General features: G+C 34.6%; 1 protein-coding gene across 1 annotated transcript in view; it reads left to right on the top strand.

Annotated features, from left to right (window-relative positions):
- The window catches only part of LOC132548062 (tetratricopeptide repeat protein 28-like), a 113,909-nt gene that overhangs the window by 71,996 nt on the left and 14,838 nt on the right, over positions 1-27,075 (top strand). Inside the window, exons 4-5 of the mRNA XM_060211887.1 lie at positions 23,295-23,442; positions 23,757-24,029. Coding sequence (XP_060067870.1) covers positions 23,295-23,442; positions 23,757-24,029 — 421 coding nt within the window. The remainder of the gene's footprint in view (positions 1-23,294; positions 23,443-23,756; positions 24,030-27,075) is intronic.

Genomic DNA, 27,075 nt, shown 5'->3' with positions numbered 1-27,075 from the left:
TAAAATCTAATTGGTCAAATGGGAGACTGATTTTACTAGAGTTGGATAATGATTGAAATTCCGGCTTGATGAAAGCTTCTGTGAATTAATAGAATATTATCACCTTGTGTTAGATCATGCATAGAATATATAGTATCTAGGACCATGAATATAAATATTCACAAACACATTGGAATAATACTTTATACTAGGATATCTGTATAGAGAGAAATGTACTGCAGCACACACACCAATGATAAACTGAGCATTTCAAAATGATTCTTTCTTATTTTAAAAAGATTGGGTCACAATGAGCCGTTAATGTACTTTATCTATTCTTTAAACAATATCCAAGGTCAGGGGACAGGGTGATGTAGGCCTACGTCTGTGTTCACTAGAATTCATGGGTTAGTGTAACCATGGGCAAGATACCTAAGTAATGATATATACTTTTAGAACTGATGTCAGGCTATTGAGAAGTTAATGAACCATTTTGTATTACTTAATAAGAGTAATACCTATATTACACCTGTTTAAAGTTTTTTTTAAAGAGATAATTTATTTCGAGTGTTTGAGTGATATCTTCATATTCCAACAGTCTATGCTTTTAAAGCTGAAAATGATTGGGCTGGTAGGGTGTTTGTTGATTTTGTAGATTGTTGGATTCTGTATCTTTGTATTACTTTAAGGAACAGGATGAGGCTGTACACTTTCAGGTGTAGAGATTCACCTTTGTTACACCTGTATTTTACACCTACATGTTGCACCTGCATATTACGTATTGAGCATATGTAATAAACCACTGTTAATTGACTATAGTCCAGCAGTAGTCATTAACGGGAGTGTCATAGAATGGTCAGAACATGAGGAACTTCTTTTCATGTCCAGCAGTGATTAATTTGGTTACGGACAGGTACCAGTGGGACAGCACCAGTTGTGAAGAGAGCGGACAGCTCACCTGTGAAGGGACTTGTCCTGGCACCTATACACATAATTGTTTTCTATCAATTAATATTCTACAGAAATTATGTACACCTATGATAAATCATTGCCTTTCTGGCCTGTCCATCTCTCTCACTCGCTGACCGGTGTCCAGCTCCGGCCACCGGTCACTCTGTACCTGTCCTGAGTGAAGACATACTGATATAATCAGCTATGTACTCTAATGTCAAGAATAATGAATTGTCCCCACTGTCACAATAGTTAGTTCATACATGTAAGTTTAGTGTTTGTTTTTTACCACAATCATAAACCAGGAATTTTATTATCAATGATATAGGTTTATTATAGGGCTACCAGTAAGATTGCCCTGTAGGGATGTTTGTGTCCGTGTACAGAATGTAATATTTTTGGTGCTTACCTTTCTTGTATGTCCTCTGGTGAACCATAATCTGTACATTTGTGACATCATTACAAGGATTGTAAAATTCTTACTTAAAAAATGTTAGATTCTAATTGTAGGATATATTAATTAAGTTTTTTATGAAGAAAATATGTCAATTCAATGTTACTATTTTTCTCGGGAATAGGTTCCAATTTTTAATTCTCATATTCCTTAATGACCATTGATTAAAACTTTACGATTCAATGTTAAAAATTTCAGGTCAGTTTGTCCTGAAAATCATGATAAGGAATTATTGGAATAAGTTAATATGTAAAGAATTTGTTTAAAATTTTATTTGTGTACACTTTCAACAATATAGCCTTAATAGTGTTATTGATAAAATTTTAAACACAATCCATACAATAGGTAAATCAGTACAATAAGGTGTGGTTTTTATACCAGCATAATATATCAATATATTTATAGTCTCCTTAAATCAAGGATTTACCAATGTTGAAAAATAATTCAATATTGCTGTATTTCTATAAAAGACTATTCTTACCTTTGTTTGTGGAGCATGTCATTTAGTATGTAGGGTAGAGCAGGTTATATAATTTGTATGAATGGAATATCACTGGCTGATCCATTTAAAGTCACAAAAGTATGGCATATATAGTTATAAGTGGATTTGGTATTACACAACCTTAAATCGTTAAACCTTGAGGCTTGCGAACAGGATTACGTTGCCTTACAATTTCATTTACCAACAATAGCGGCACATATTTTACATCTTTAAGATTTCAATCTCTCTTTCATTTTAAATATTAATACTTGATAGATTTTAACAAATGCAATTTTATTTGTAACATAGATTGAGTCCAAAAGTGACACCATGTCAATCCTTATGTAGGCCAACAGAACTGCCTGTTAGTAATAGAATATCAAAATTATACTGAATGAACTGATATGTAAATAGTTTTAATACAAAACAATCTGTTCCAAGTGCTAAAACCTTTCCCTCACTTAACTAGCTGTGTGTTTTCATAATGTACCGTGGCCCAGTAGTACAGAAAATGTCGCCATCAATATTTAGAAATAACATCAAGGTGTGAATTACAGAAAGCTTGGCCTGTTCAACTCCACCATATTTGTACTCTGTCTCATATCACTGAGATTGGTCTACAAGGTTGATTGCTGTCTCTTATTGCAGATGTAATGTCACAATGCAAATTTTACAGCTATTGATTAACAGACTTGTATTACACCTGTCTTCTGTAGAAAAGGATATACAGTCTGAGTTTTATAATTATTCCTTCAGGCATTTTCTGATTCTAAATTTGTCCATTGAAAAGCATAACCACATCAAGTGAAAATCAAACTTTATTATAATCTTAGGTAAGGAAAGAATGACAGAGGCAACAGTAATTGTAATTGGAACCAAAGGGATTTCTGTTGGGTTTTGTATTGGTTTTGTAAGTGTTTAGATATGATACAGGTCAAGATGACAAGGCTTCCTAAATTCACACTATACAGAAACCTACAGATTGGAATAATTCATATCACTCTTTTATCAGAACCTACCTGGCTATTTATATGTTTCATTAATTTTGAAGGATAAGTCTTAATTCCTTTTTAACATTTGTCACCATTATAACTTGTTCTGGTTTTACAAATAGAAGATATTTTGAATGCCAAGGTTAGCATTATTTATTTACATGAGATATCTCAAGTGAAAACTATTTAGATTCTTGTTAATGAAATTCTCCTTTAAAGATTTTCTTAATGTCAGTTTGAAAGGTAACGAGGTCTATATTTTAAAGCTTATACGATTGGTACCTTTGTGTCAGTCTCAAAGAACCAAATAACATTCTGCTTAATGTTGATTTCAGATTGATTCAAGCATTCAAATGACCAAGATTTATGAGTATCAAATTGCCATTGCCAGACATTAACACTCAATTAATGGCTGATATAACAGTACTATATCAGCAGAATTAAACTCTGTCAAATGAAAAATGTAAAGGAAGGATTTTGTCAGAGACAAGATGGCTTCCCTGGGTGCCATTTTAACTGTTAGCAATTATTGACATTTGTGGACATGTTTGTAAATGTCTGTTTGTTTGTTTGATTTTCAATCAACATGTGTTGGGTTTAAAAGATTGCTTTGATTTTAGGGGGATTAGTACACTATTACCAGGAGAGTTTCAAGTCTGAAAAACGTCAACTGTCTGAAACATCAAATGTTCAGCAATACTGTTAATAATTTTTGAGTTTGTACTTGTCTTGATTTAATTATGACTGAAAGGATGTGGTTTTTACTCATCTTAGATCCTAGTTCTAGAGTTTGAGTTAGGTTTGGTTTGATAATGTGGTAAGATCTTCAGGTTGGTCAAGGATTCTACAATGGGTTCTGAATTTCTCTGATGAAGTCTTGAATTCTGTTAATTTGAATTTCTGTTGAACATTTCTGTGGTGTCCTATTTTCTGTTAGATTGTGTCTCTGTTGGTCTATGGTTCTGTAAGTGCGAATTCTAAGTTTCTTTAGGTCTAGATTTCTACCTGTCTATGGTCCTGTAGATTGGAGTTTCTTTAGGTGTGTTTCTGTAGGTCTCCGCTTCTGTAGGTGTTAGTTTCTGGGTTTGTTGTCTAAGTTTGAGTTTGTAGGTATCTTTGTGTCCTGTGTGTGTTTAAGTCTGAGTTTGTAGGTATCTTTGTGTCCTGTGTGTGTGTTTACCGTAAGTCTGAGTTTGTAGGTATCTTTGGTCCCTGTGTGTGTGTTTACCGTAAGTCTGAGTTTGTAGGTATCTTTGGTCCCGGTGTGTGTGTTTACCGTAAGTCTGAGTTTGAAGGTATCTTTGGTCCCTGTGTGTGTGTTTACCGTAAGTCTGAGTTTGAAGGTATCTTTGGTCCCTGTGTGTGTGTTTACCGTAAGTCTGAGTTTGTGGGTATCTTTGGTCCCTGTGTGTGTGTTGACCGTAAGTCTGAGTTTGTGGGTATCTTTGGTCCCTGTGTGTGTGTTGACCGTAAGTCTGAGTTTGTGGGTATCTTTGGTCCCTGTGTGTGTGTTGACCGTAAGTCTGAGTTTGTAGGTATCTTTGGTCCCGGTGTGTGTGTTTACCGTAAGTCTGAGTTTGAAGGTATCTTTGTGTCCTGTGTGTGTGTTTACCGTAAGTCTGAGTTTGAAGGTATCTTTGGTCCCTGTGTGTGTGTTTACTGTAAGTCTGAGTTTGTAGGTATCTTTGGTCCCTGTGTGTGTGTTTACCGTAAGTCTGAGTTTGTGGGTATCTTTGGTCCCTGTGTGTGTGTTTACCGTAAGTCTGAGTTTGTGGGTTTCAAAGTGTCCAGTTTCTGTTGGTGTCAGGTTTTTGTTTTTACTGATTTGGGTTTCTGTGATAGTTATTTTTTTTTGCAGATCAAAGTACTTTTTCCATAGTGGCTGTTTCTAAAAGTCTGTGTAACATGCATATCTCACATAAAACAAAATTGTTGAACATTAGAAATGAATGTTGTACATCTATAAAATCTACATCATATGTGTTCAATAAACATTTTTAACCTGATTCATGTGGGAGGAAGTAGACATTGGTTAAAAGTCTTTTCGTCATTTTCTGGTGTAAGCTATTAAACAGTTATATCCTGTGTTTGTATGGATAACTATTTTTGAATACATTTACACATACAACATGGTATTTACTGTAATAAACAACACATTGACTTGGTGAGGTACATGTGGGTCCTATCAGACGATACCAATATCATATAAACACCATCGTTATTTCATTTGCCCCTTCATAGAAAACACATTATACCATTCCTAGGTTCTTATGGACTTCATTTTCTGTCAGTTTTCCAAACAATAAAACAGAAAAAGCAGTAAGTACTATTTGGTATTAAAATGTCAATTACAGTAGACTTTCTCAAAGTTTGATAAGAAAAATTCCAATATTCAATAAATCAGAAGAAATCATTCCGTTTTAGATAGGTTTATTTATGTTAACAAAGATTATGTTTAAATAAAAGTAGAAAGGATTAGGCACAACACACATGGATCCGCTGTATAGTGTATTGTTTAAATTACATCCTACGTGCTGACATGTTTCGGCCTAAAGGAGGCCGTCTTCAGAGCACACCAGTTACATTATGACCCCCTGTTGTTATTAATGCCGACTGAGTTATATAATGATAAAGTATTTATTCTTTATATTGTTTATTTTATCTGATTTTTTTTTAATGTTTACCGTACCTCTTTTAGATGATCTTTGGTAATGTATTGAGTACATGCTCATTGCAGCTTTTTATCTTGATTCACGAATACATATTGTAGATTAGAAGTGTATCATTTGGTATCAGGAAGTTAACATCAATCTTGGTGGTAAACAAGAGTTTGAGATATGCCACATGTATTACTTCAGCAATATTTGCAATATTCTATGACAGTATTATATGAGAACTACTTGTAAACACCAAACAAAAGCGTTGATTTTTCATTAATGTAGACCAGGTGTGGTCCAGCAAGCCTACCTTATAAACTACACAAAATCACACATCAATTCATGTGTTGTGCTGCACAGCACGGTCTGGTTTAACGTAGAATGAAACACTTCAAAACCACAAAGAATAATTGGAATCTGACCATTTTTCAATACATGAAAAACCTAATCAAAAAGAAACCTGAATGTTTGAATATATTCTGATCCTGTCGTAATACAATCAATCTTGCAGATGTGTAGAGTAAAAGTTTCATTCTATAAAATCTGGAAACCTGAAACACCAAAAGGAAAGGTGAGAATGCATTGTAATGGATGCAATGAATGAAAAATAATAAAATGAGAAAGTTTATGTCAATACAGGTAGAGGAATGAGTGTTGGGAGTACGCCTAGCATAGGGAAAACATCAAATTACTGAGAATAACAACCAGTAATCATATTACAGGTAAAACACCAATTAATGAGCTCAGGTAGATCTGTTACAGGTAAAACATCAGTTAATGAGCTCAGGTAGATCTGTTACAGGTAAAACATCAGTTAATGAGATCTGGTAGATCTGTTACAGGTAAAACATCAGTTAATGAGATCTGGTAGACATGTTAAGGTAAAACATCAATTAATGAGCTCAGGTAAATATGTTACAAGTCAGGCATCAACCATTCTGCTCAGGTAAACCTGTTACGGGTCAGGCATCAACCAATTAGCTCAGGTAAACCTGTTACAGGTAAAACATCAACCAGTTAGTTCAGGTAAACATGTAACAGATAAAACATCTGCTAATGAGCTTATATATACATATTTCAGGTAAAACATCAACCAATTAGCTCAGGTAAATATGTTACAGGTCAGGTATCAACCATTCTGCTCAGGTAAACCTGTTACAGGTCAGGCATCAACCAATTAGCTCAGGTAAATATGTTACAGGTCAGGTATCAACCATTCTGCTCAGGTAAACCTGTTACAGGTCAGGCATCAACCAATTAGCTCAGGTAAATATGTTACAGGTCAGGTATCAACCATTCTGCTCAGGTAAACCTGTTACAGGTCAGGCATCAACCAATTAGCTCAGGTAAACCTGTTACAGGTAAAACATCAACCAATTAGTTCAGGTAAATATGTTACAGGTCAGGTATCAACCATTCTGCTCAGGTAAACCTGTTACAGGTCAGGCATAAACCAATCAGCTCAGGTAAATATGTTACAGGTCAGGTATCAACCAATCAGCTCAGGTAAATATGTTACAGGTAAAACATCAACCAATTAGTTCAGGTAAACATGTAACAGATAAAACATCTGCTAATGAGCTTATATATACATATTTCAGGTAAAACATCAACTAATTAACTCAGGTGAACAAGTTTCAGATAAAACCTCAATTAATGAGTACAGGTCAGTATTTCACAAGAAATTTACGATGGTTTCAGCAACCAAAAGCACAAACAGTAATAATGTAATTCCTATGCTAGCCAGTTATGAGCAGGACATGCTCCAAAAGTCACATATTCAATAGAATTTCAACAAAATGTATATTAAAGCTTAGATGACAAACATGCTAAATAATGTCTTTATCGCTTCACAAACACAACTAACTCTGATAGTGTGACTCCTTTACTTAAGTGCATGCAAGACTTCAAATTTTAATAGCTGTAATTTCTAGATTCTTTACTCTTGGTGTACCACAGGGAGTTGTAATAAGTCCCCAGGGTGCTAATGGATAGAAAGACCAGCTGTTTTAACACCAGATGTTATATTTCAAGGACTTGTAAGTCACATTCTACAAGAGTATCAAGTGTAGCTTAACACCAGTTTTGTGGCTGAATTGACTGATTGTGAACAAATTACCTACATTTGCATGTCAGGGTGATTCAAAGCATTTCATTTAAGTTGATTCTCCTTGTAAACTAGTCAGCAAATTGTAAGTGGAAGAATTCAGTTATAAAGTTATTTGAATTTCTTGTTTGTGACTTGATGTCTGTTGACAGGAAAATTATACAGAATTATTACAGAAATAGTCACCCTAAGTAGAGAGCTAAATCACACTAATTAGCTTTGTCCTCTAAGTATGTGTAAATTAGGACTTTGTCAATTAACTGGGTTATTTCATGTGTCTCTCATTGAATACCTTCGCTAATTACTTTCAAGTAATAAAAGTTAAAAAAAAAAAAAAAAAAAACTTTTTTTTCATATATCATTGAAAACTTTTATTAATAGATTTTGAAAGTAATTATAGTTTTCATAATCACTTTGAAACCTAAAAGTTAATTTTAAATCCTTTTGTACAAAAGACAGAAGAAAAAGTGTCATATAAGACAGATCTGAATTTGTTTTTACTGAAGAGTTCTAGATATCTTGAAATATTGTAGCTATTTCTATTGAATTTTCGGTGTCTAATAACACAGTATTATGTGAATTAAGTACACCAAAACAACCTTCAACCAGAAAGAGTTCCATGACTTTGTGTAAGGGGAACTATCCTGGTGTGTTCATTTTGATGGCGTTTATTTCAAAAGTGGTAGCATTAATGATTGTCATTAACTGTTTGATTAAGAAAGTCATCATGAAGATAGATAAGTTACCTCCCTTTGATGTGTTTATCAAGGCGTGAACTTCATCATGGAGAGGCAAAAAAGAATTGTTGTCGTCCATCTTAATGCATTTCTTCAGTTGAATCTTTGCTAGATTGGTCTGATGTAAAACAAGGACTGGATTGTCAACCATGAAATAATGTGTGAAGGAAGAAAATAACACTAAGGAAATCTCATCTTTACATGTAATGTTGGCAGAAACTGTTGATTTACAATATCTGATGTGTTACATACCGTAGAAATCAATATATACATTGGAATGGCCAAGGTTAATTGATCGCTAGAAAATAATTCGCATCCACAGTTTGCTAGTCGCAATCGCAAAATTAAACTTCCCGCGGAAATAACCCTGTAAAAGCAAAAAACAATAACTCTAAGTAGAGAGATGAGCTGATAAATGACAGTTACATACCATTTCTTGGCATTCCAAGTAAAACTGCCAAAGATTTGCTGAATATTATATAGTACATTACGTGGAGTTAATGATTTCAAGAGATCAGGAGCCTGTACATTTGTCTATAGCAGATTTTACAATTTTTTTCTAGCTGAAAATGTTTTCTGGTTTCAACATTACCTCAAGTCTTCCTCAAAGAAAAATGACTATTATATAAAGCTCAGGAGGCTCATGTTTTTACTCAATTACATTTGATAGCTGATCCAGTCTCTATACACTGAATTTTTCAATATTAGATATTTCAATATGTGGTTCATTTTTGGGAGCAGACCTCGATTTTCTACCTGTTCACATAAGATAGATAGTTTAACCAATTTGCATGTTACATGGTCTTTTGAAGTTTAATGTAAAGTTCATGTGAACTTTACACTTGATGCGCAAGCTTAACGAATGATAAATAGATTTATACTGAATATTTTACTTAAGTATATACCTTCATATTTCATTCCCCTGTTGCGGCTTGAGGTCGACTTAATAGTTTCCTTTGTGTACAATATTACCTAGTTACCATTGGATGGACTAAAGGTAACAGATGGGGTTTTCAAATAGGTGCTTGCCGTTAGCATCTCAGGTGTAAATTTGATGAGAGAATACACAGGTCAGCATCAATTTTAATATACACCTGTACAGGTATTCCACCTTAGTAACACTATATGGAACAGGTGTGCAAACTTTTTACCTGAAGAGAGATTGATAATGCTGTTATGGTATGTATTTATATATAAAATACTCTAATACTGTTACTTGGCTGGAGAATACAGTCAATTCATAACCCAAGTAATAAATCAGAGAAAAAAATATTAATGTGAAAAGATTGCAAGATAATTCAAATTGAAATGGCCTCGTTTAAGAAATGCCGTAGGATGTGGAGTATGGTATAATTAATTAAACTGGTGTAATGAAGTGCTGTAAATAAATAACATTCATGTAATAAAGATATAAGATGGTGAAGATTGTAGAAACACAAGGCAATATAACCTGTTGGAACTAGACTAGTCCAGGCTTCTGTAGTTAGGCCTGGTAATGTTTCTATTTATTAAAATGATATGAATACCTAAGACTATAAATTCCCTGAATCCCTTTGTGAGTTTCTGTAGATATTGAAACAATTTTAAGTTGTAATAAAATGCTGTTATTTATAACTGGAAAGATCTAGCCTAAAGTCTGTCTAGTAAAGATTTCCAGATGGTAGATGATATGCCAGCATGTATCTTAAACATGTAGCATATGTGAAGGGAAATAAACATGGAATTCAATGTTGTTAATAATTAGTGGCTACAGTGAAGCATGTGTGTCTGTACATATGGTGTGGAATAACTCTGATCACTCTCCTCCACATTTACAATAAACAACATCAGACAACTTTAAATCAACTGGACACCTTAGGTATCCTAATTTAATATTACAAAAAATATGTAGACCAAAATTTGCCAGAAGGAACAAAATTAATGTGAGATTTTCAGAAATCATCAACAAAACACGTTCCATAATTTCATAATTTGCTTCTATCTCTGGGAGCTACTATTCCTTTTAGACCGGTGTGAGATATATGAGAAATGTGTACAGTGTATATAAACCTGGGATAAACCTCAGGTTATAGAAGAGAGAGTCTCTAAGGTTAAGGTTTAATTGTGTTTTAGAGGAGGCTTCAGATACCTTATTTGTCACATGTAAGTAGTTGTGAAAGGAAAGAACACCCCATTATCCTTACGATGGTTTGAAGTTTCGTTTAGAAAGTTTGATAATTATAGTCATTAGAAGTAGAGGACTTCAAAACACGAAGCCATTAGATAACAGAATAGATTCTTTCATGGTTCAGTGGTCCTCACTTAGGTCATATCAACAGATCTGTTATTATAGTGGTCGGGAGCCTGGGATGGGGTAATGTGGAAATAAGGGACAGATACCTGGATGAGAAAGATATAGGGGTATATATAGGATAAATGTAAGTTGATTGGACAATGTTGGATTGGAAAGGCACCCAGATCGAGGTGAAAGGTTTTATGAGGAGGTATCTTCGAGACCTTGGAAGGTGTAGGAGATAAACAGGTACAATCTATAGCCTGAAATACATATGTGACAGTTGGTGGATAGCTGTGACTTTAAAGTTCTGATGTTTAACATACCTGTGGTCTATAGTCCTGTAATTACTCTCTCTCATACACTTATCTGTTGTAATGCATGGCAGCCTAATGACTTCATTATAGGGTCAGCTCCTCAAGGGTCAGCACAGGTAGTGCCTAGTACATGTGGTGTTTAGTAGTCATAAAAATACTCAGGAAATTATGTTTGGCAAACTACCATTAAAACTGGAAAAACATGAAAGATTAATGTTGGAACAAAGGATAGACGTGCATGAAAACACTGTAAACGGAATAAGACTGATGTTGTAGGAGGATAAGTATATTCTGCTTCATTGATGACATATGTCATTTAATCAAGAAGTGAACTTGAAGTAATGTCAGGTCATCAAAGTGAGAATTGAGGTAGCAACAATGAATGAAACAGCATTGTACATAAAGGGCAATGTAAAAAGGTAGGACCTTTGTACTGGAAAAAAATTATGCATCCAGAGGAAGAAATGCTGATATTCTTTTGTCAACATCATCCCTAAAATCCTATGTGATGATCATTAGAAATAGTGCTCTTTATTATAAACATGTCACCTGACATACCAAATACAAATTTTGCTTAGCTGATCTTCATTGCATGTACAAAGAGCATTCATTTTCTTAGAATCATCGGCTTAGTCTGTGTTTTCAGCTATTGGCACAATACATGTGTTCATCGCATTCATGTCTGGATAAGGTCTGGAAATGAATAAGTTGGTCATCATTAGCAAAACTACATGAACTTGCATCCACGAGGACAGAAGGAGGGGAAATGAGACACTGTAATGGGTTTCATGGAACGGGTTTTATTCTGATAATATGTTGTAGACAACACTCAATGCATGTCTCATTTCTATAATGGTCTTGGTGTTCTGTCATAAAAGTAAAAAACAGGTGTTCTTGATTACCTGAACGTTACAGTAAAAACCCTTACGTTGTTGTCTGTAGTGATGGCGGTCCTCCGTCACAGAGGCTGAGTACCAGGCTGTCTCATTAAAAACAATGATTTAAACTCTGTATTAGTTCAAGATTTTGTTGCTTTATGTCTGACTTGCCAAGTCTATTGAAGATTTAAGAAATCCCACGTATACTGTATATATAACAAGACAACAGTATATCAAAGTCTATGTAGTATGTTTACCTGTGATATCATAATAAAAATTCTAAAACTTTAAAGACTGACGTCAATCTCACTTTGGTATTTGGACTACAAATGTTAAAAAACCTCAATATAAACTAGTACAGAGTTGATACATGGAAAAGTCAACAACAATACTCTCCCACTACACCGTCGGCGAGACTTTAAAGGGGCAGTCTGACAGACCTGCCAGAGTGTCCAGTTCTGGCGATTAAAGTCCTTGTAATACCTATCCCATTAATTGTATCGCTGGGGGGACACTACTTTAAATCCACACAATCAGTTTAAACCATGTTATTGAAAACTTTTGTGTAACTGTCTGTCATTGGCTATTAAAGTTGGTCAGTTTGAGTGCTATCTTGTTGATACGATCAGCCCGATATAATCGTGGTTTTCACTTTTGTGTCATAAATAGTTTACAACTGAATTACAGTTGATTTTAAAAGTTTGGAATCCTCAATCAAATTGAAGTGTTTGTTTGTGTTAAATATTTAAGAAATAAAAAGGTGTTCTTGGTTGTCTGGATTGGTGTGATGGCCTGATAATACTGTCTGCAGTCAAATGAACTCTGTCACATCATTTTAGTAAAGCCACCGTTCAAACTATTTTCTCTGACTAAACAGAATGGAAAAATATAGCTTTCTACTGTGCTTGTCACCTGTGAATGTTTTAGTAGTACATTACTTAAAATGTTGTTCTGACCACAATAGAATGTTTTACACTGGGATGTATTCCAAATCACACATACTATACTTACACCTATCCTATATCTCTTTTCCATTTCTTACAAAAATGTATTATCCCAAAAATAACAGCAATATCATGTGATCTTAACTTAAGTTTAAATGGTCAAGCTTTGAAATTCCTTGAGAGGGTCAGCTGAAAGCTTGTTTGGTTGGGACATTTGCCATACAAGTTGTCTAAGTTAATTGATGGTGCTGTCAGCTCTATTGTCAGTGAAACTATGAAAACTTTCAATCAGCTGATAAACTAAATTGTCCAAGTAACACATGTGAAGTCCTTTTACTGTCTCTAACATGCTACACAGCAGGGGTGGTATCAGTGATGTAGAATTATGGGATGGATTCAACCTGACCATCATAGTCAGCAAGGGCGGTATCAATGATGAAGAATTATGGGATGGATTCAACCTACCCATCATGCAACTGAATCATTGATTACCTTTTGACCTCTCATTGTTATTGAGTATGGAGTGTGCCATTGAGTCTGATTTTCTGTGGTCAAGAGGATTGCAAGGACATATTGTAAAGATGTAAAACTTCCATACCTCAAAGCTTTGGAAGCTGAAAGGCTAAAGGAGAATTCATTAAAATACTTGTGAAGGGAAACTCTGGTTGAATGAGTTGGAAAAGACACCATCATAACTACTCAAGTATTATTTAAAATCCTGTTAGAGGCCAAATTACCCCCAACAAGGTTTGAACCAAGATAACTTTCACGTTCATGAACAACATTCAAGTGGAAAAGTTATTTTACATACCCCATGACCCCATAAAGGTAATCTTATGGTTTTGTCAACCTCTGATAAGTCATGATAAGATTTTGTAAAAATCTATTTATAAAGAAATAAAATGTCATGTTAACACAATAGTAACTTAACTGAGATAAATTGAATTGTAACGAAGTGAAAGTAGGAATGGAAATCTTTTAACATTGTAGGATACTAAATGGCATACCCAGCAGCTATCTGACATTACATTTGACGGAGATAAATGACCATGTGGTCAAACATCTTAATGGGTATAGATTCCATTTGTTCTCAGGCCAGGTGATGACCATTGTCGGTTTGTTCCTGTTCCGTGATTGTCCCAGCGTCTGCCACTATTTGTACTGACCAATGCCGATGTTGATTCAGGCAACCCACGGAGTCTTTATCTTTTGTCTGGAATCAGTTTATATTATTGCTTTCAATGCTGTGTTTGTTGTCATTGTTTAACAATCTAGCTGTACTAACGTGACTTTATTGATATCAGGTGCTAAAGTTAGAAGTTTGACTTCAATATTCAACAATGGAAAATAAAGAATGTATTGAACTAATTGAAAATAATGTGTACCTACCAATAACAGTGTTATTCATTGATACCCATTCTCAATGAACCTCTCCATATGTTGACCTAGCTACTGTCTCCTCAGCTCAATCATTGTCGTGTCGAGTATTGACCTTGGGTAATGACCTTGGGTAGGATGTTACTATACCATGTGTGGAGGGGGAGGAGTTAAATTAAGTTCAATGTATCAAGAAAATATACAATAGATAATGTTGTATTAATGTGAATTGTATACACTCACCTGTATCTAGGTGAAAATAAAAAATAGACACACCTGTTTCATCATGCATTTCAATGCTAGATTTGTGTTTTCTCATTTGGATTACTGCATCTCTGTCATGTTATGGGATGGCTTAGAGTGTTTTTCATGACTGACCATTCTATTGTCTCCTGTCTCATTATGTCCCATTCTGAATTAGTTTTATATCTTGTGAACACCATAATATCAAAACATGGAGTTCTACAGCTGATCTGATTAATTGTGTAGGAGCTAGGCAAGTCTTATCTAAAACCCATCTGTCAGCATTCCTTTGATTCAGATGTCTATTAATATAAAACTGTACTAATATAAAACTGTACCTATATAAAACTGTAGAACATTTTGACTGTACTCTATAATGAGTTGTGTATTAAATGTGTATTCCTAGTACGGTGGTGACATCCAGCTGGGAAGATTCTACACATGCAGGGACAAGATTATAAAGCTCCTGGTAAGGAGATAATCTGCAGTAATACCCACTACTATTGATTACAGGGTTAAAGGTCAATGGGGATCAATGTGTATCACAGAAAATCCTGATTTTGGTTAAAATTATTGATTTAGGATAAAGTGCTGGTATCTGTAGGTTTTGTTCTGTGAGCTCAGTGTGTATTCCTGCTGTATGTTTGTAGATTAATATAGAAGGATTCTTAAAATTCTCAAGTGTTCGTGAAAGATGTTGACTAGATTTTGACATGAAGGTCAACAGATGACCTATGGGTATATCAAAGATCTGGGTATATGTAGGAATTTCGTATATTGATGACCTGTCCAGGACACCTCAGGGGTCGACAGCTATTTACAGGTACTGTAGGTCAAACCAATCATTTTTAATAGACTACAACATTGTTATACATCAGAGTAGTTGACCATTACACTAACCAGCAGGTTTGGTCTATTATCACCTTCTGGTGAAGTGAGATCTATAGTTTTGTACCCAATCTATAGGCATCCTTCATATCTTGGAATGAACTATAACATATAGACATATTCCTATTAATTATGTGTAAAAACCAAATCTTCATTTTGGTTTCCTAGGATTTTATACTGATTTCTAAATATTCAGAATTTTTTTTGATGATGCTGCTGTGTGTTTTTTATTTATCTAATTTTAAGATAATTTCTGAGGTTTGATAAATCATGAGAGATGACATGTTACAATAATACAGTGATAAGATATAGGGTATCAATAGATTGTTTGAGGAGTGACTGGGTGAGAAGAGGACCACTAGCGGAGTAGTGAAGAGAGCCCCCAGCCTGCTGAAGAATGTCCAGTGATTTATATAAGACTTTATATTGACAGCTGAGTAGTTCTCAAGATTAAATCTCATCCACCATCTTGTCCCATTGAAGCCTCTGGTTGTAAATTTCTCCGATTTATCTTTTCTTGATTTCCATATAGCACCGATAGTTTCCTAGGTTTCTCAAGCCCGAGACTTGATATTTCCAGTCACAGTAATATTAAAATTCTTGATGGAACTTTTACACCATATTCTTAAGATCAGCATTTCTCTGGTCATAGTGTGAGATAAAAGTCAACATTACCCAACATCAGATAGTCTTATTTGTGATCGGCTGTATTATTCACACATTACCTGCATGAGCAGCCACTGTTTAGAGTTATCTTCTCTTTGAGTGTGTTCTTCTTGGTAATATTTATCCTAAATCTATTTTTAGAAATCTGATCATTGAGGTATATCCTTTTATTTATTCTTACATTTACCTTAGGCCTGCTTTAAATGGATTTGTGCAAGTTTTTTACTTTATGTTACAATGACAATTGTCCCATATTCTGAATTTACCTCCACTTGACACTTTGGCAAGGACAATTATCTCCACCGTTTTGATATACAAAGGTAGTTATCAGAAGTGTATATCAATACACAATCTTTTTAAATGAAAATTATTGGTTTACTTTCAAAGGCAAAGAATGACACACTAAATTATTTTTGTGTGAAAATGATAAATGAACATGAACATTATGTATTTATAAATGAGAAAATAAATCGATATTCCTCATCAAAGGGATGTTTTGCCTCAGTGCTGTGTTTATACAGGTGTGACCTTCTGTAACAGATGATAAGCACACACTTATATACTTAGAGTACAGATTTACATGTATAATCAGGTAGATAAGGAACAATTTGAATTTGTTGGACAATCCCTGTTGTAGTCATTGTAGATAAGGCACAGTGCCTAAACTGTGGTAGATTTAAACTCTGGACACGGAAATAATGGCTGCTGAAGTTTTCTGTGATGTATTTTGATGTTTCTGATTATGGCTGGAGGCTGGAGTGGGTGGTAGCATATGGAAGCCATGTCACAAAGGTTTTTTTTTTAATAAAATTTTGTATATTGTCAGGTACTTAACCACATATCATGTAGGCTAAGTAAGTCACATCCCCTAATTAAATTCTCTAATACCATGTTCCTGTTCCTCACCTGTCGACTTCTAGTCTAAACCACATCCGACAATTAAAGTATTAGCCTACTTCACTCGTCGACATTTAATTACTCAGGTAATCCTTTATTCTGGGGGATTCACATAAAGCTGACCCTCAACTTAACAATTAGCTGTCATTACTTCGGCTGGTATGATTTATTTAACAGGTGTCTGTATATGTTTGCCAGATAGAAATGCATTAGTCCTCATTTGCCCCTTCCAGACTACAACATTCCTCCAATGAGCTTCTGTTTTTGTTTTTTTATGACTGATCACCAGCACATTTGATTAACATTAATAACAATTGTGTACCTCACATGTAAATAATTTAATAGAATCATTTCAAAGAATTCTCTAGAGTAAAATTTAGTATTCATAATAAAAACAGAAGTATGTTAGCTGCAGGTGATTTCATGTAGCTTGACTAATTAGAGTTTGGTAGGAATGGTTCTCTGTACTATACAGTCCTACATATTCCTGATAGAGGAAAACATTGGCTACGTTTTCCTGTAGTACTTGTTATTTTTCATAGTATCTGATTCCCGAAACTTCAATCAAATTGTCACTTAGCGTGTCATTCCCTGATTGACAACATCACAATAATGGGAAAATGATGGAAAGCGATGCCTGTATTACCTGGAAAATGTGTTCAGTCATCCACGTATTGTAGGCTAATAGACTTATTTCTGAATTAATTTCCGTGATTTATGTGGATTTTTGTGATCAATATTTACCTGGTGGACAGTGAAATCAGTCCACACTTGTTCCACCGAGATATGAACACCGTCAAACAAGGGATGAGACATCTCACGTCCCAAATATTACTGGAGCCCGCCATGAATGGTGTAATCAGGACCTTACAATAGACAGCTTGTGGTCGGCCACTTCAGTGACACAACCCATCTCAAACTGATTCTATTAAATCTTCATTTCCGTGGATATTGATTTAATTCAGATGTTTGCAGCATATCCTGTGTTATGTATGCTTCATTGTACCTAAGAATTATACAGGTGTAAGATCTTGTGTTGGGGATTTATCTGTCACCTGTATAAGTAGGGTTAGTAAAGGACATCTGGCTTGAAGGGGATGAAAGAGACCGCCGTCACCTTGGTCTGTTCACAGAAATTATATCACCCTTAATCAAATCTACCAGATAGTGAAGGAAATGGTCTAAATTAGTTTCAACTTAGGATTATGCTTTCATGTTGGAGTTACCTCCCTTAAATTTGTAAATAATTATGAATTTAATCATTCAAAGTTGTATAAGTTTTATCAGAATCCTCAAGTAAATTTTTTAATTGGATCATATGAATCATCAAAATTCATGTTACAACCCACACATCTTAAAGAGTTACTTTCTTTGGAACTCTCCTGGAACAGAATACATGTCACAACAAGGTAAGATGTAGCCTTAAAGTTATCACCTGTTTGAGAAACCAAATTTGGGATATCACAGCTGTTTGTTGTGACTGAGGTTAAGTGTCTCTTGTTTCTTTATGAAGGATTTTTTAGAACAAAATTGAGATAGTTGTTTAAATTCAATAAAATTTTACTGGGGCAGAGATTGGTTGTAAATAAAATTAAGTTGTGAAATGTTGAGTGAATGATATACATGTGGAGGTAATGACAATAAATCAAACACATCTCTCAATCACGCACACCTTAGTAAAACATGGAACTAGGTTGTGATAAAATAGTAAATAAATCCTAGCAATCAGATGTGTATACTCTGCAGACATCAATCAAGTGTAAGATAGAGAAATATGCTGATATTTAATCATAAGGGACAGGAAATTGCTGTGGAAATAAAAAAAATAGAATAAGTTTTAAATTCTAAGATGAATGGTGAAATATCTGTTTCACAATCACTGAGTAAACTTCATAACCCAATACAATGGTATGAAGGCATGAAATCTAACATTTAGAATAATTACACTGCTCAGGTCTTTCACATTTACATTTCAAGTGTAATTCAAAATTAAAGATAGAAAATTGATCAATTTGTACTTGTCATAAACACATGGATTCATACACTTATCCATAAATACAAAGCTAGGAATGATGTTAAAAGAATTCAGTATTCAGGATTAAAAAAAGAAGCAAGATAGTAATATAATAATGACAGATAACTGTGTAATGTTGTAAATCATCTTTAATATTAAGTTCAGTTGGTGTTCGGGATGTAAAACTTTCTAATAAGCAGTAGTATCATATGGTATTTATTAGCCTTTCATTGGCAGTATCAACCTTCTGTCTACAAATATATACATGTGAGCAAATTGTGTTCATTTTTTAAAATCACTAAACGGAAGTCGACATTTATCACTATCGTTTGATGACAGGAAATCAAGATGTAAGCGTTAAGAATATAAGATATATGGTTCAGCCTTTGATGTTTGGGAGGAATCATTGTTAATTTGTTCCTGTTTGCAATAACCTAATGACGAGAATATTCATGTATCGGTATAACAACATTAGTTAAATCAAACTGAACACATCATTAAGATCCGTTTGTGATAATTATATCTATTTGTTGTAATTATCCTAATGTCATTAGGGAAATAATTCGGGTCACTGTAGTGAGTCATATAACATCTGTAATATATATATGTTTATGTCGTCATATGTTACTGAGTTGAGGTTTGAGGAGAATATATGGATGTAATTGGATAACACTACATGTTATAGTGAGGGGTAGGGGTTAAGTGGTAGTGTACAGAATTTAGCCACGGACTAAAGCATTTACTCACAGATCCAAAGATTTGGAAGAGGTAGATGTTTGGAGGTAGGGAAGGAGGAAATTAGGATAAATTGTCGTGGTTTGGTGATTCTGAGGGCAGGGAGGGGAAAATTAGGATAGAATGTCATGGTTTGGTGATTCTGAGGGTGGGTAGGGGAAAATTAGGATAGAAGGTCATGGTTTGGTGATTCTGAGGGTGGGTAGGGGAAAATTAGGATAAATTGTCGTGGTTTGGTGATTCTGAGGGTGGGTAGGGGAAAATTAGGATAGAATGTCATGGTTTGGTGATTCTGAGGGTGGGTAGGGGAAAATTAGGATAAATTGTCATGGTTTGGTGATTCTGAGGGTGGGTAGGGGAAAATTAGGATAGAATGTCATGGTTTGGTGATTCTGAGGGTGGGTAGGGGAAAATTAGGATAGAAGGTCATGGTTTGGTGATTCTGAGGGTAGGGTTTGGTGATTCCAAGGGTAGGGAGGGGAAAATTAGGATAGAATGTCATGGTTTGGTGATTCTGAGGGCAGGGAGGGGAAAATTAGGATAGAATGTCATGGTTTGGCGATTCTGAGGGTAGGGTTTGGTGATTCCAAGGGTAGGGAGGGGAAAATTAGGATAGAATGTCATGGTTTGGTGATTCTGAGGGTAGGGAGGGGAAAATTAGGATAGAATGTCATGGTTTGGTGATTCTGAGTGTAGGGAGGAGAAAATTAGGATAGAATGTCATGGTTTGGTGATTCTGAGGGTAGGGAAGAGAAAATTCAGATGACATGTCAAAGTTGATGACTCTGTGGAATACCCTTTGTTCTATTTTATTCTTATAAAGTACAAAGGTATGCTAAAGGTCTAAAAAACATAGTCTTAAAAGGATCCCTAAACCTAAATGATAAAGGGTTTTATGAGACTCTATTCCAACAATTTTTGTTTATCATGAGTGTCAAGACATGTGTGTGACAACACATTGAGGAAATAACTTAGACTTTATTTATTTCATAAATCAATATATCTATTAATGACCTGGCTTACCACAGCATAATATATATCCTGACAACCCTTTTAAAATGATTAAACTAATCTATATCAAAGGAAGACAAAACCAAGGATTAAATTAAAGGGTCGAGTGTATGAAATAGTAAACAACAGCATGTGAATATCCCTTTGTTTAGTATACTTCTATCTTACTATTCCTGAATTAATGCATAAAGGTGGTGACTAAGGTAAATCTCTAAAATTCCAAATATTTCTCATGTAAACAGAAATATTTGATCAATGTCCTTGTTCATGGAGTATAAATGACTGATGATGGAAATTTATAGACAAGCAAACACCTTCTTAATGTTACGACCTTAAGGACAAATTAATCATTGTTGTGATATCAACAGAATAAAATTTCTTTAACAAAATTGGGAAATATTCTAAGATAAGTCCCAATGAATTCATCAAGTGAATATATTTAGCAAAAATTTGGACATGAACGAAAGTAAAAGTCAAAACTAAATATGAAAATTCTTTTATTGGGTGACAGTAATTGGCAAGCAGCTGGTGCTCTGATCTGTCGAAATTGTTTAATAAGTTTAGATCACAAAAATAAAAGATTTTTGTTGATTCATGCGTTAGCTTTGTATGTTTGTCGTCAGTACTACTTGAAATCTTACATGTTACCATAGAGATTTTGTATGTGTTATCAGTTGTTCTACATGCTATGTATAATCACCTTGTTATGTACATGGAGACATCAGTCTACAGGTTACCTTCGATCCTTCCCATGTTACCTGAAACCTTGACTCGTCACCTGTGCATCTGTCTTATTACATAACCATCTGTCATCACCTGTCAGGTTTCGCCTTCCAATAGAATCATCACAGGTACTTAACTGAGGTAAAACTGTCCGCTAACATTTTCTCGTTAAATTTTCTCTAGGAAGGATAGGTAATTAAAAAAAAAATCATTTCTGATTTTAACATTTCAAGAAAATAAACAAACAATTCAAATGTATCACAAAAAATACTAATAAATACTTTCTGATGGAGTTGGGTGGGCTTCCTCCCTCTCTGTGCAGCACACACTTCCTGACAATAAATATTTCGTAATCTACCCTTTGCATGGAAGGCAATGTAACAGTTATGTAATTACAGTGGTAGTGAAATGTAAGGATCTACAATATATAGACAGGTGATGAACATGGGATCTGGAATCAAAGGGAAGTAGATATGTCTAGAAACAGCTACAACAAGTCAGTACTCAAGTTTGGTTAGCTTTTTTCCTCATGTGTCATTTGAGCTTTCTTTGTATAGTTCAATGTTAGCAGATTATTCTGAAAAGAGATAGCATCATTCAAAATTTTGTCAATCTTTTTTAAACAATTTGTTCAGTTTAACATGAAATCTTTCAAAGTCTTGTGTAAAATTCCTTTCTATGTTGCAATTTCAAGATGACTGGCCTTTTACTTTTATGAGAAGCACTGAAGCTTGCTTAATTTGGCTTGGTGTTTTGACGATTGTCTGCAGTGTTAAGTTGATAATTTGATGGTGATTTGTGTAAAATTTCAAGGTTATTAAGTGTCTATATGATCATAAGAGGCGAGTATCCACTTTTGGGGGCAGTTTCTTTCTCCATTAAGTATACTAAGATATCAGCAAAGCAATTGAACTTTTTTTCACACTTTGACTTCAGTTACATGTTTTCTAGTACAAGGTAGTCATATGATTTAATTCTGAGCTATCAGAATTTTGTGGTAGGTAAACAAGCCATGACTATCTTGACATCCTCTAGAATACTCTCTCTCATAAAAAATGTGCTGACAAAAACTACAAACACTACTTACATTACCAATTGTTAGGTGAATCATAAGTATTTCAGAATTCATATTTCTGAACATAAGGAATAATTTAAGAACCATCTTTAACAGGAAATATGTGCATATCTGGTATAGTTGTTGTCCTGTAATAAGCCCACCCCCTGACCTTTAGTAAGAGGTAACATGTTTTGCCTCCGAGGTCCTGTAATAAGTCCAGCCTCTGACTTTTAGTTTGAGGTTATGTGTTTGGCCTCTGTGTGTTTGGCCTCTGAGGTCCTGTAATAAGCCCACCCCCTGACTTTTAGTTGGAGGTTATGTGTTTGCTTATAGCAGGATAAATTTGGTAACTATATAAAATGTATCAGGTGGTAAAATCTACCAAATATTCCAGTCAGGTTTAAACCAGGTGTTCCCCACAATATGACTTCACAATATAAAGTTATGTGTGAACTCTCACCTCAGCAGCTGTTTATGACCATCATGTGCACCAAATATCAGCCATATTACACCACAATACTACAGTTCTGTGTCATTTGTGAATGACATTGACATTACACACAGGAAAATGTCAACTTTTGTCCATTTGAGCTTCTACTTATAAATAACATTACAAAGTAAATTAACATGTTAACCTGTATAATGGAAACTATAGAGAACATCGGGCAATTTTTATTGTAAGGATTGTGATGGAAAATATACTTCAAACAGATAGAGGTTGTAAATCAAACACAATGTTGCTGTTTTGTGAAATATTTTCATATATGTGTATCATTTTGGGGTTTATTTTTTGCAAATATCCTTATGTGAATAATAAAGTTTGTCATATGGAATAAACGCGTAATCATCAAGTTTGCATGTTGTAAGACATAGGTCTGCCTTTACTTATGAATACGTACTTCTGTGTATTGCAGGCATATCTTCGGGAGGGTGTAGCGCTGCAGCACTTGGGACAACATGGAGACGCGCTGGCCGCTCTCTCCTCAGGTCTGGCTCAGGACTCGGCCAATACCCAGTTACTCGCAGGACTCGTGGATACCGCCCTAAAGTCCCCTCTCAAAGGTATCATTACACTTCAGTAAAAACAACAAAATATAACACAATAAGTTTTTATGTAATTTAAGAGTGGTATAATTATCACAAGATATAGCTGTCAGCTGCAAGTGCTGATTTTACATATACATGTAATTTGACATACAAATCAAAAGAGAAAACTTCAAATTTTGTATTTATAGTAAAATTGATATCATTTATATGGAATTGAAAATTCTATACATATGCTGAAGAGATATGCTGAAGACTGAAGAATATTGAGAAATACCTTTATGGCAAAAATTAGAGAACAAAACATTTATGTGATTTTTTTTGCATTACAGAAAAACTTGGACCAGTATTTCACCAATTACAAAAATTGAAATTGAACCAAAGTCCATTTGTTATCATCTCTGTGATTGGTCAGGAATTACTGGCATCAGGTCACTACAGTGCTTCTGTAACAATGTTGGAGGCTGCACTGACCATTGGAACCTGCAGCCTCAAGCTGCGGGGCTCAGTGTTTTCTGCTCTCAGCAGTGCATACTGGGGCATGGGCAAGATAGACGGAGCCATCACGAACATGCAGCATGATTTGTCTGTAGCAAAATCACTAGGTAGGTATACTTCGAGGGAATAGTCACCTTTATTGGTCAAGTACAGTTTTTGGTGTAGCAGCCATCAAGTCATAGATATAGTCACTTGTCTTCAAGGATTGTGTGAAGGTCATACCAACAGTTATCTTTAAAGGGCATCCATTATCTTTTAAAGTTCTAGGTAAAACCATTTGTAAATTTCATTGTTCTTGGTTAAAAAAAGAGATCTTACATTGAATTTTATCAAAATGTGAAAACGATGATTATCATTGGAGCCCAAAGTGATTCAACCTTGTGGTAATGTGTCTCCTTCTTTCCCCCAGACACCTTTATGTTGAATTAACAGTATCTGACCACTTTTATTTTAATTAAGTCTACTTCATATCCCAAGGCTCCTGTGTTTTTACCATGTTTCCTTGTCAAAAAAAGTATTGCAGTTGTGACTTGTACAGAATTCAGTTCTAAGTTTCCCTCTTTCCAAAGGCCCCTGTGTGGTTTTTTTTACTGTTCCTCCTCCATTAGTAGTCAGTTCTGAGTAAGACAAACTTGAGTAATAAATCTGCTCCCTTCCCAAGGCTCTTGTGTTTGTTTAACTTCTTTTATCAGTTCTGCATTGTCTAGACACAGTACTGTAGTCTCACCTGAAATGTCATCAGTGCTATCTAATGCTTCGGGGCAGATAACTTCTTACATGAGATAACAACTCCATTTTACATTTTAAGTTGTGGGGTTTTATAAAAAGTAACTATACTTTTTTTCTCCTTGTCTTTAATGAGTCAAAACTAAAGAGAAGTGGCAAAAACCTCTTCATCTACCCCCAGTACATTCTTTTAATTTGATAAGAGAACTTATTGGACATTCAATAGTACATTTCTGAACAGGTTTCTATAAATATGTGTTGTTATTAAAATATATACAGACAAGTTTCCATAATTAATTAACAAATTAAGATGTCTTTTTTCACATTTGTCTTTAGGATGATAGTTTTCACTGATGCCCTTGTATTGATGTGAAGAAAAGATGGTTGTTATCGGAATAAAGGCAATGTTTGGGACTCGTTTGATATGTCATACTGTTAAATAAACTTCAGCCAAATCACCCAAAGAATAATTTGACATTGTGTTATTAGTATAATTTTCATTTGTTCCATTTTCATATTAATTTTGACAAAGCCTCTTTTTATTGTAAACTGGGTTTAAGTAGGTACACATACTGATAGAACATACTTAGGTGGGTTAATTCAGGGTAGATTTAATACTATATCCCCTGTATCCTTAGCAATACCCAAACTCTGTACTACCCGAGCGTTAAAACGTCCTGATGGTCCCGAGATAAAACCAAGTCAATCTATGGTCGATATACTTCAAATTAACATTGACGTGAGGTATTTGCATCTAGGGAAAGCTATGAGCACGATATTTACGAACGGAAAGGATGTCTTTATGGGACCATTGACCATTTTAGCCATGCTTCTTTACTCACCTGTGTGATCGGGTCAACTATACAAATTCACAAAACATTTCTAGCTTTACTTCTGATATTGATGTCTATGTAATGGGTAAGATAAACTTATTTTAATGAATATTGTTATCTATCCTTGTGATGTTGTTAGGTATTCCAACATTCCTTAAGACAGTTTAAAGATAACCAACAGAAAAATTAGGATAGTTTGCTGGTGAATTCAAATACTAGAGTATAATATCCTTTTGGAGAAAAATATGATGTAAATAGATTTCAATTTTTCTGTTATTTATTTTTTATTATCTTAAGACTTAAAAATTAACAACATTGATAAAGGTTTACAACGTACACTATTAATGCACTAATTCTCTATCCCAGAGTGTGTTAATCTTTTGTGAATCCAATAGTATAAACCAGTGATTTTCGACAAAAAATTTCCTAAAATTCCAGAAATGTTTGTTATGTAGGATATAATAGAGAATGACTTGCATACAATGGGATCTATCTGTTACATAATGAGCTCAATTGTCACACTGTTAAAATCACACAGATGTTTAAACATTTGTCTTATTCCTCTGTCAACAAAGATATTCCTGAGAAGATTTGGTAGAATTCTTTACAAAGCATGAGGACTTTGAGCAGGAAAATAATCAGTTTAAGAAATATTATCAATAGAAGAAGTCTTCCCTTTAACATATACTTATCTATGTATACAATTGTAAAAGTTCCTGGGTTTAAATAGAGCAAGAAAAATGCTCGCTTAAATACTAGCAATAGCTGAATACAAATTTTTAAAATATTGACATTCCAATAGAAGTCACCCTGAATGGACTTTAAAGATTATACCCATGTAGGTATAATGTACATCACATTGACTAGCTCTATTTATCCTTCGTGTGAAAGATGGGGATAAACTGACGTGTTACTACACCCCCTGATCTCCGTAAACAGAACAATCCGGCCATGAAAACCGAGAGACATTGAGTCGTAGTAATCGCGTGGAGATCAGATGGAAGTGCGATAACAAGCTGACATGTACCCGTACCCACACCTCCAATCCATTGTTTCTACTTATGTTGTTGTAACAAGGCTAGCTAATGTAACAAATAGGTAGCGCCTCTTTTACTACTCTGACAGACGACAATACCTTTCTTTGATACAGACGCCTACAGGAGTGATATATGCTTGTTCAGGCTCGTAAGACAGATGGCGACTTATTTCCGTTTTCCTGTTCAATGATAGATCAGATGTATCTTTCTTTGTTGATCAAATTATTCTGTACGAGTATAGGTAAAAGTTTCCTGGCAACTTTTTGACAAAATTTGGACAATTATGAAATTCAAGATGCTTGTTTGAATATAAGAACCTGTCTGTCACCTGCCATTAAAACTGACTGTATTGTTGTATTTATGTTGTATTTATGTTGTACTCTGTTCCACTCCTGGATAATTGGATCAATTTGTTTAACTATTGTGTCAATAAATCAGTTGTAATAGAATTAAAGGGTCCAACTCACCAGTAAGTTTTTAAAATCTCTTTTATCGTCTGAAAAACCAATCAGAATTGTCTACATTTTTTCAAATCAAACGTGCCTGATAAAGAAAGA

Source organism: Ylistrum balloti, unplaced genomic scaffold (genome assembly GCF_031769215.1).
Source record: "Ylistrum balloti isolate Yb309-2 unplaced genomic scaffold, AGI_CSIRO_Ybal_v1 Utg370000, whole genome shotgun sequence".
Lineage (NCBI taxonomy): Eukaryota > Metazoa > Mollusca > Bivalvia > Pectinida > Pectinidae > Ylistrum > Ylistrum balloti.
This window is presented reverse-complemented; position numbering and strand designations above follow the sequence as displayed.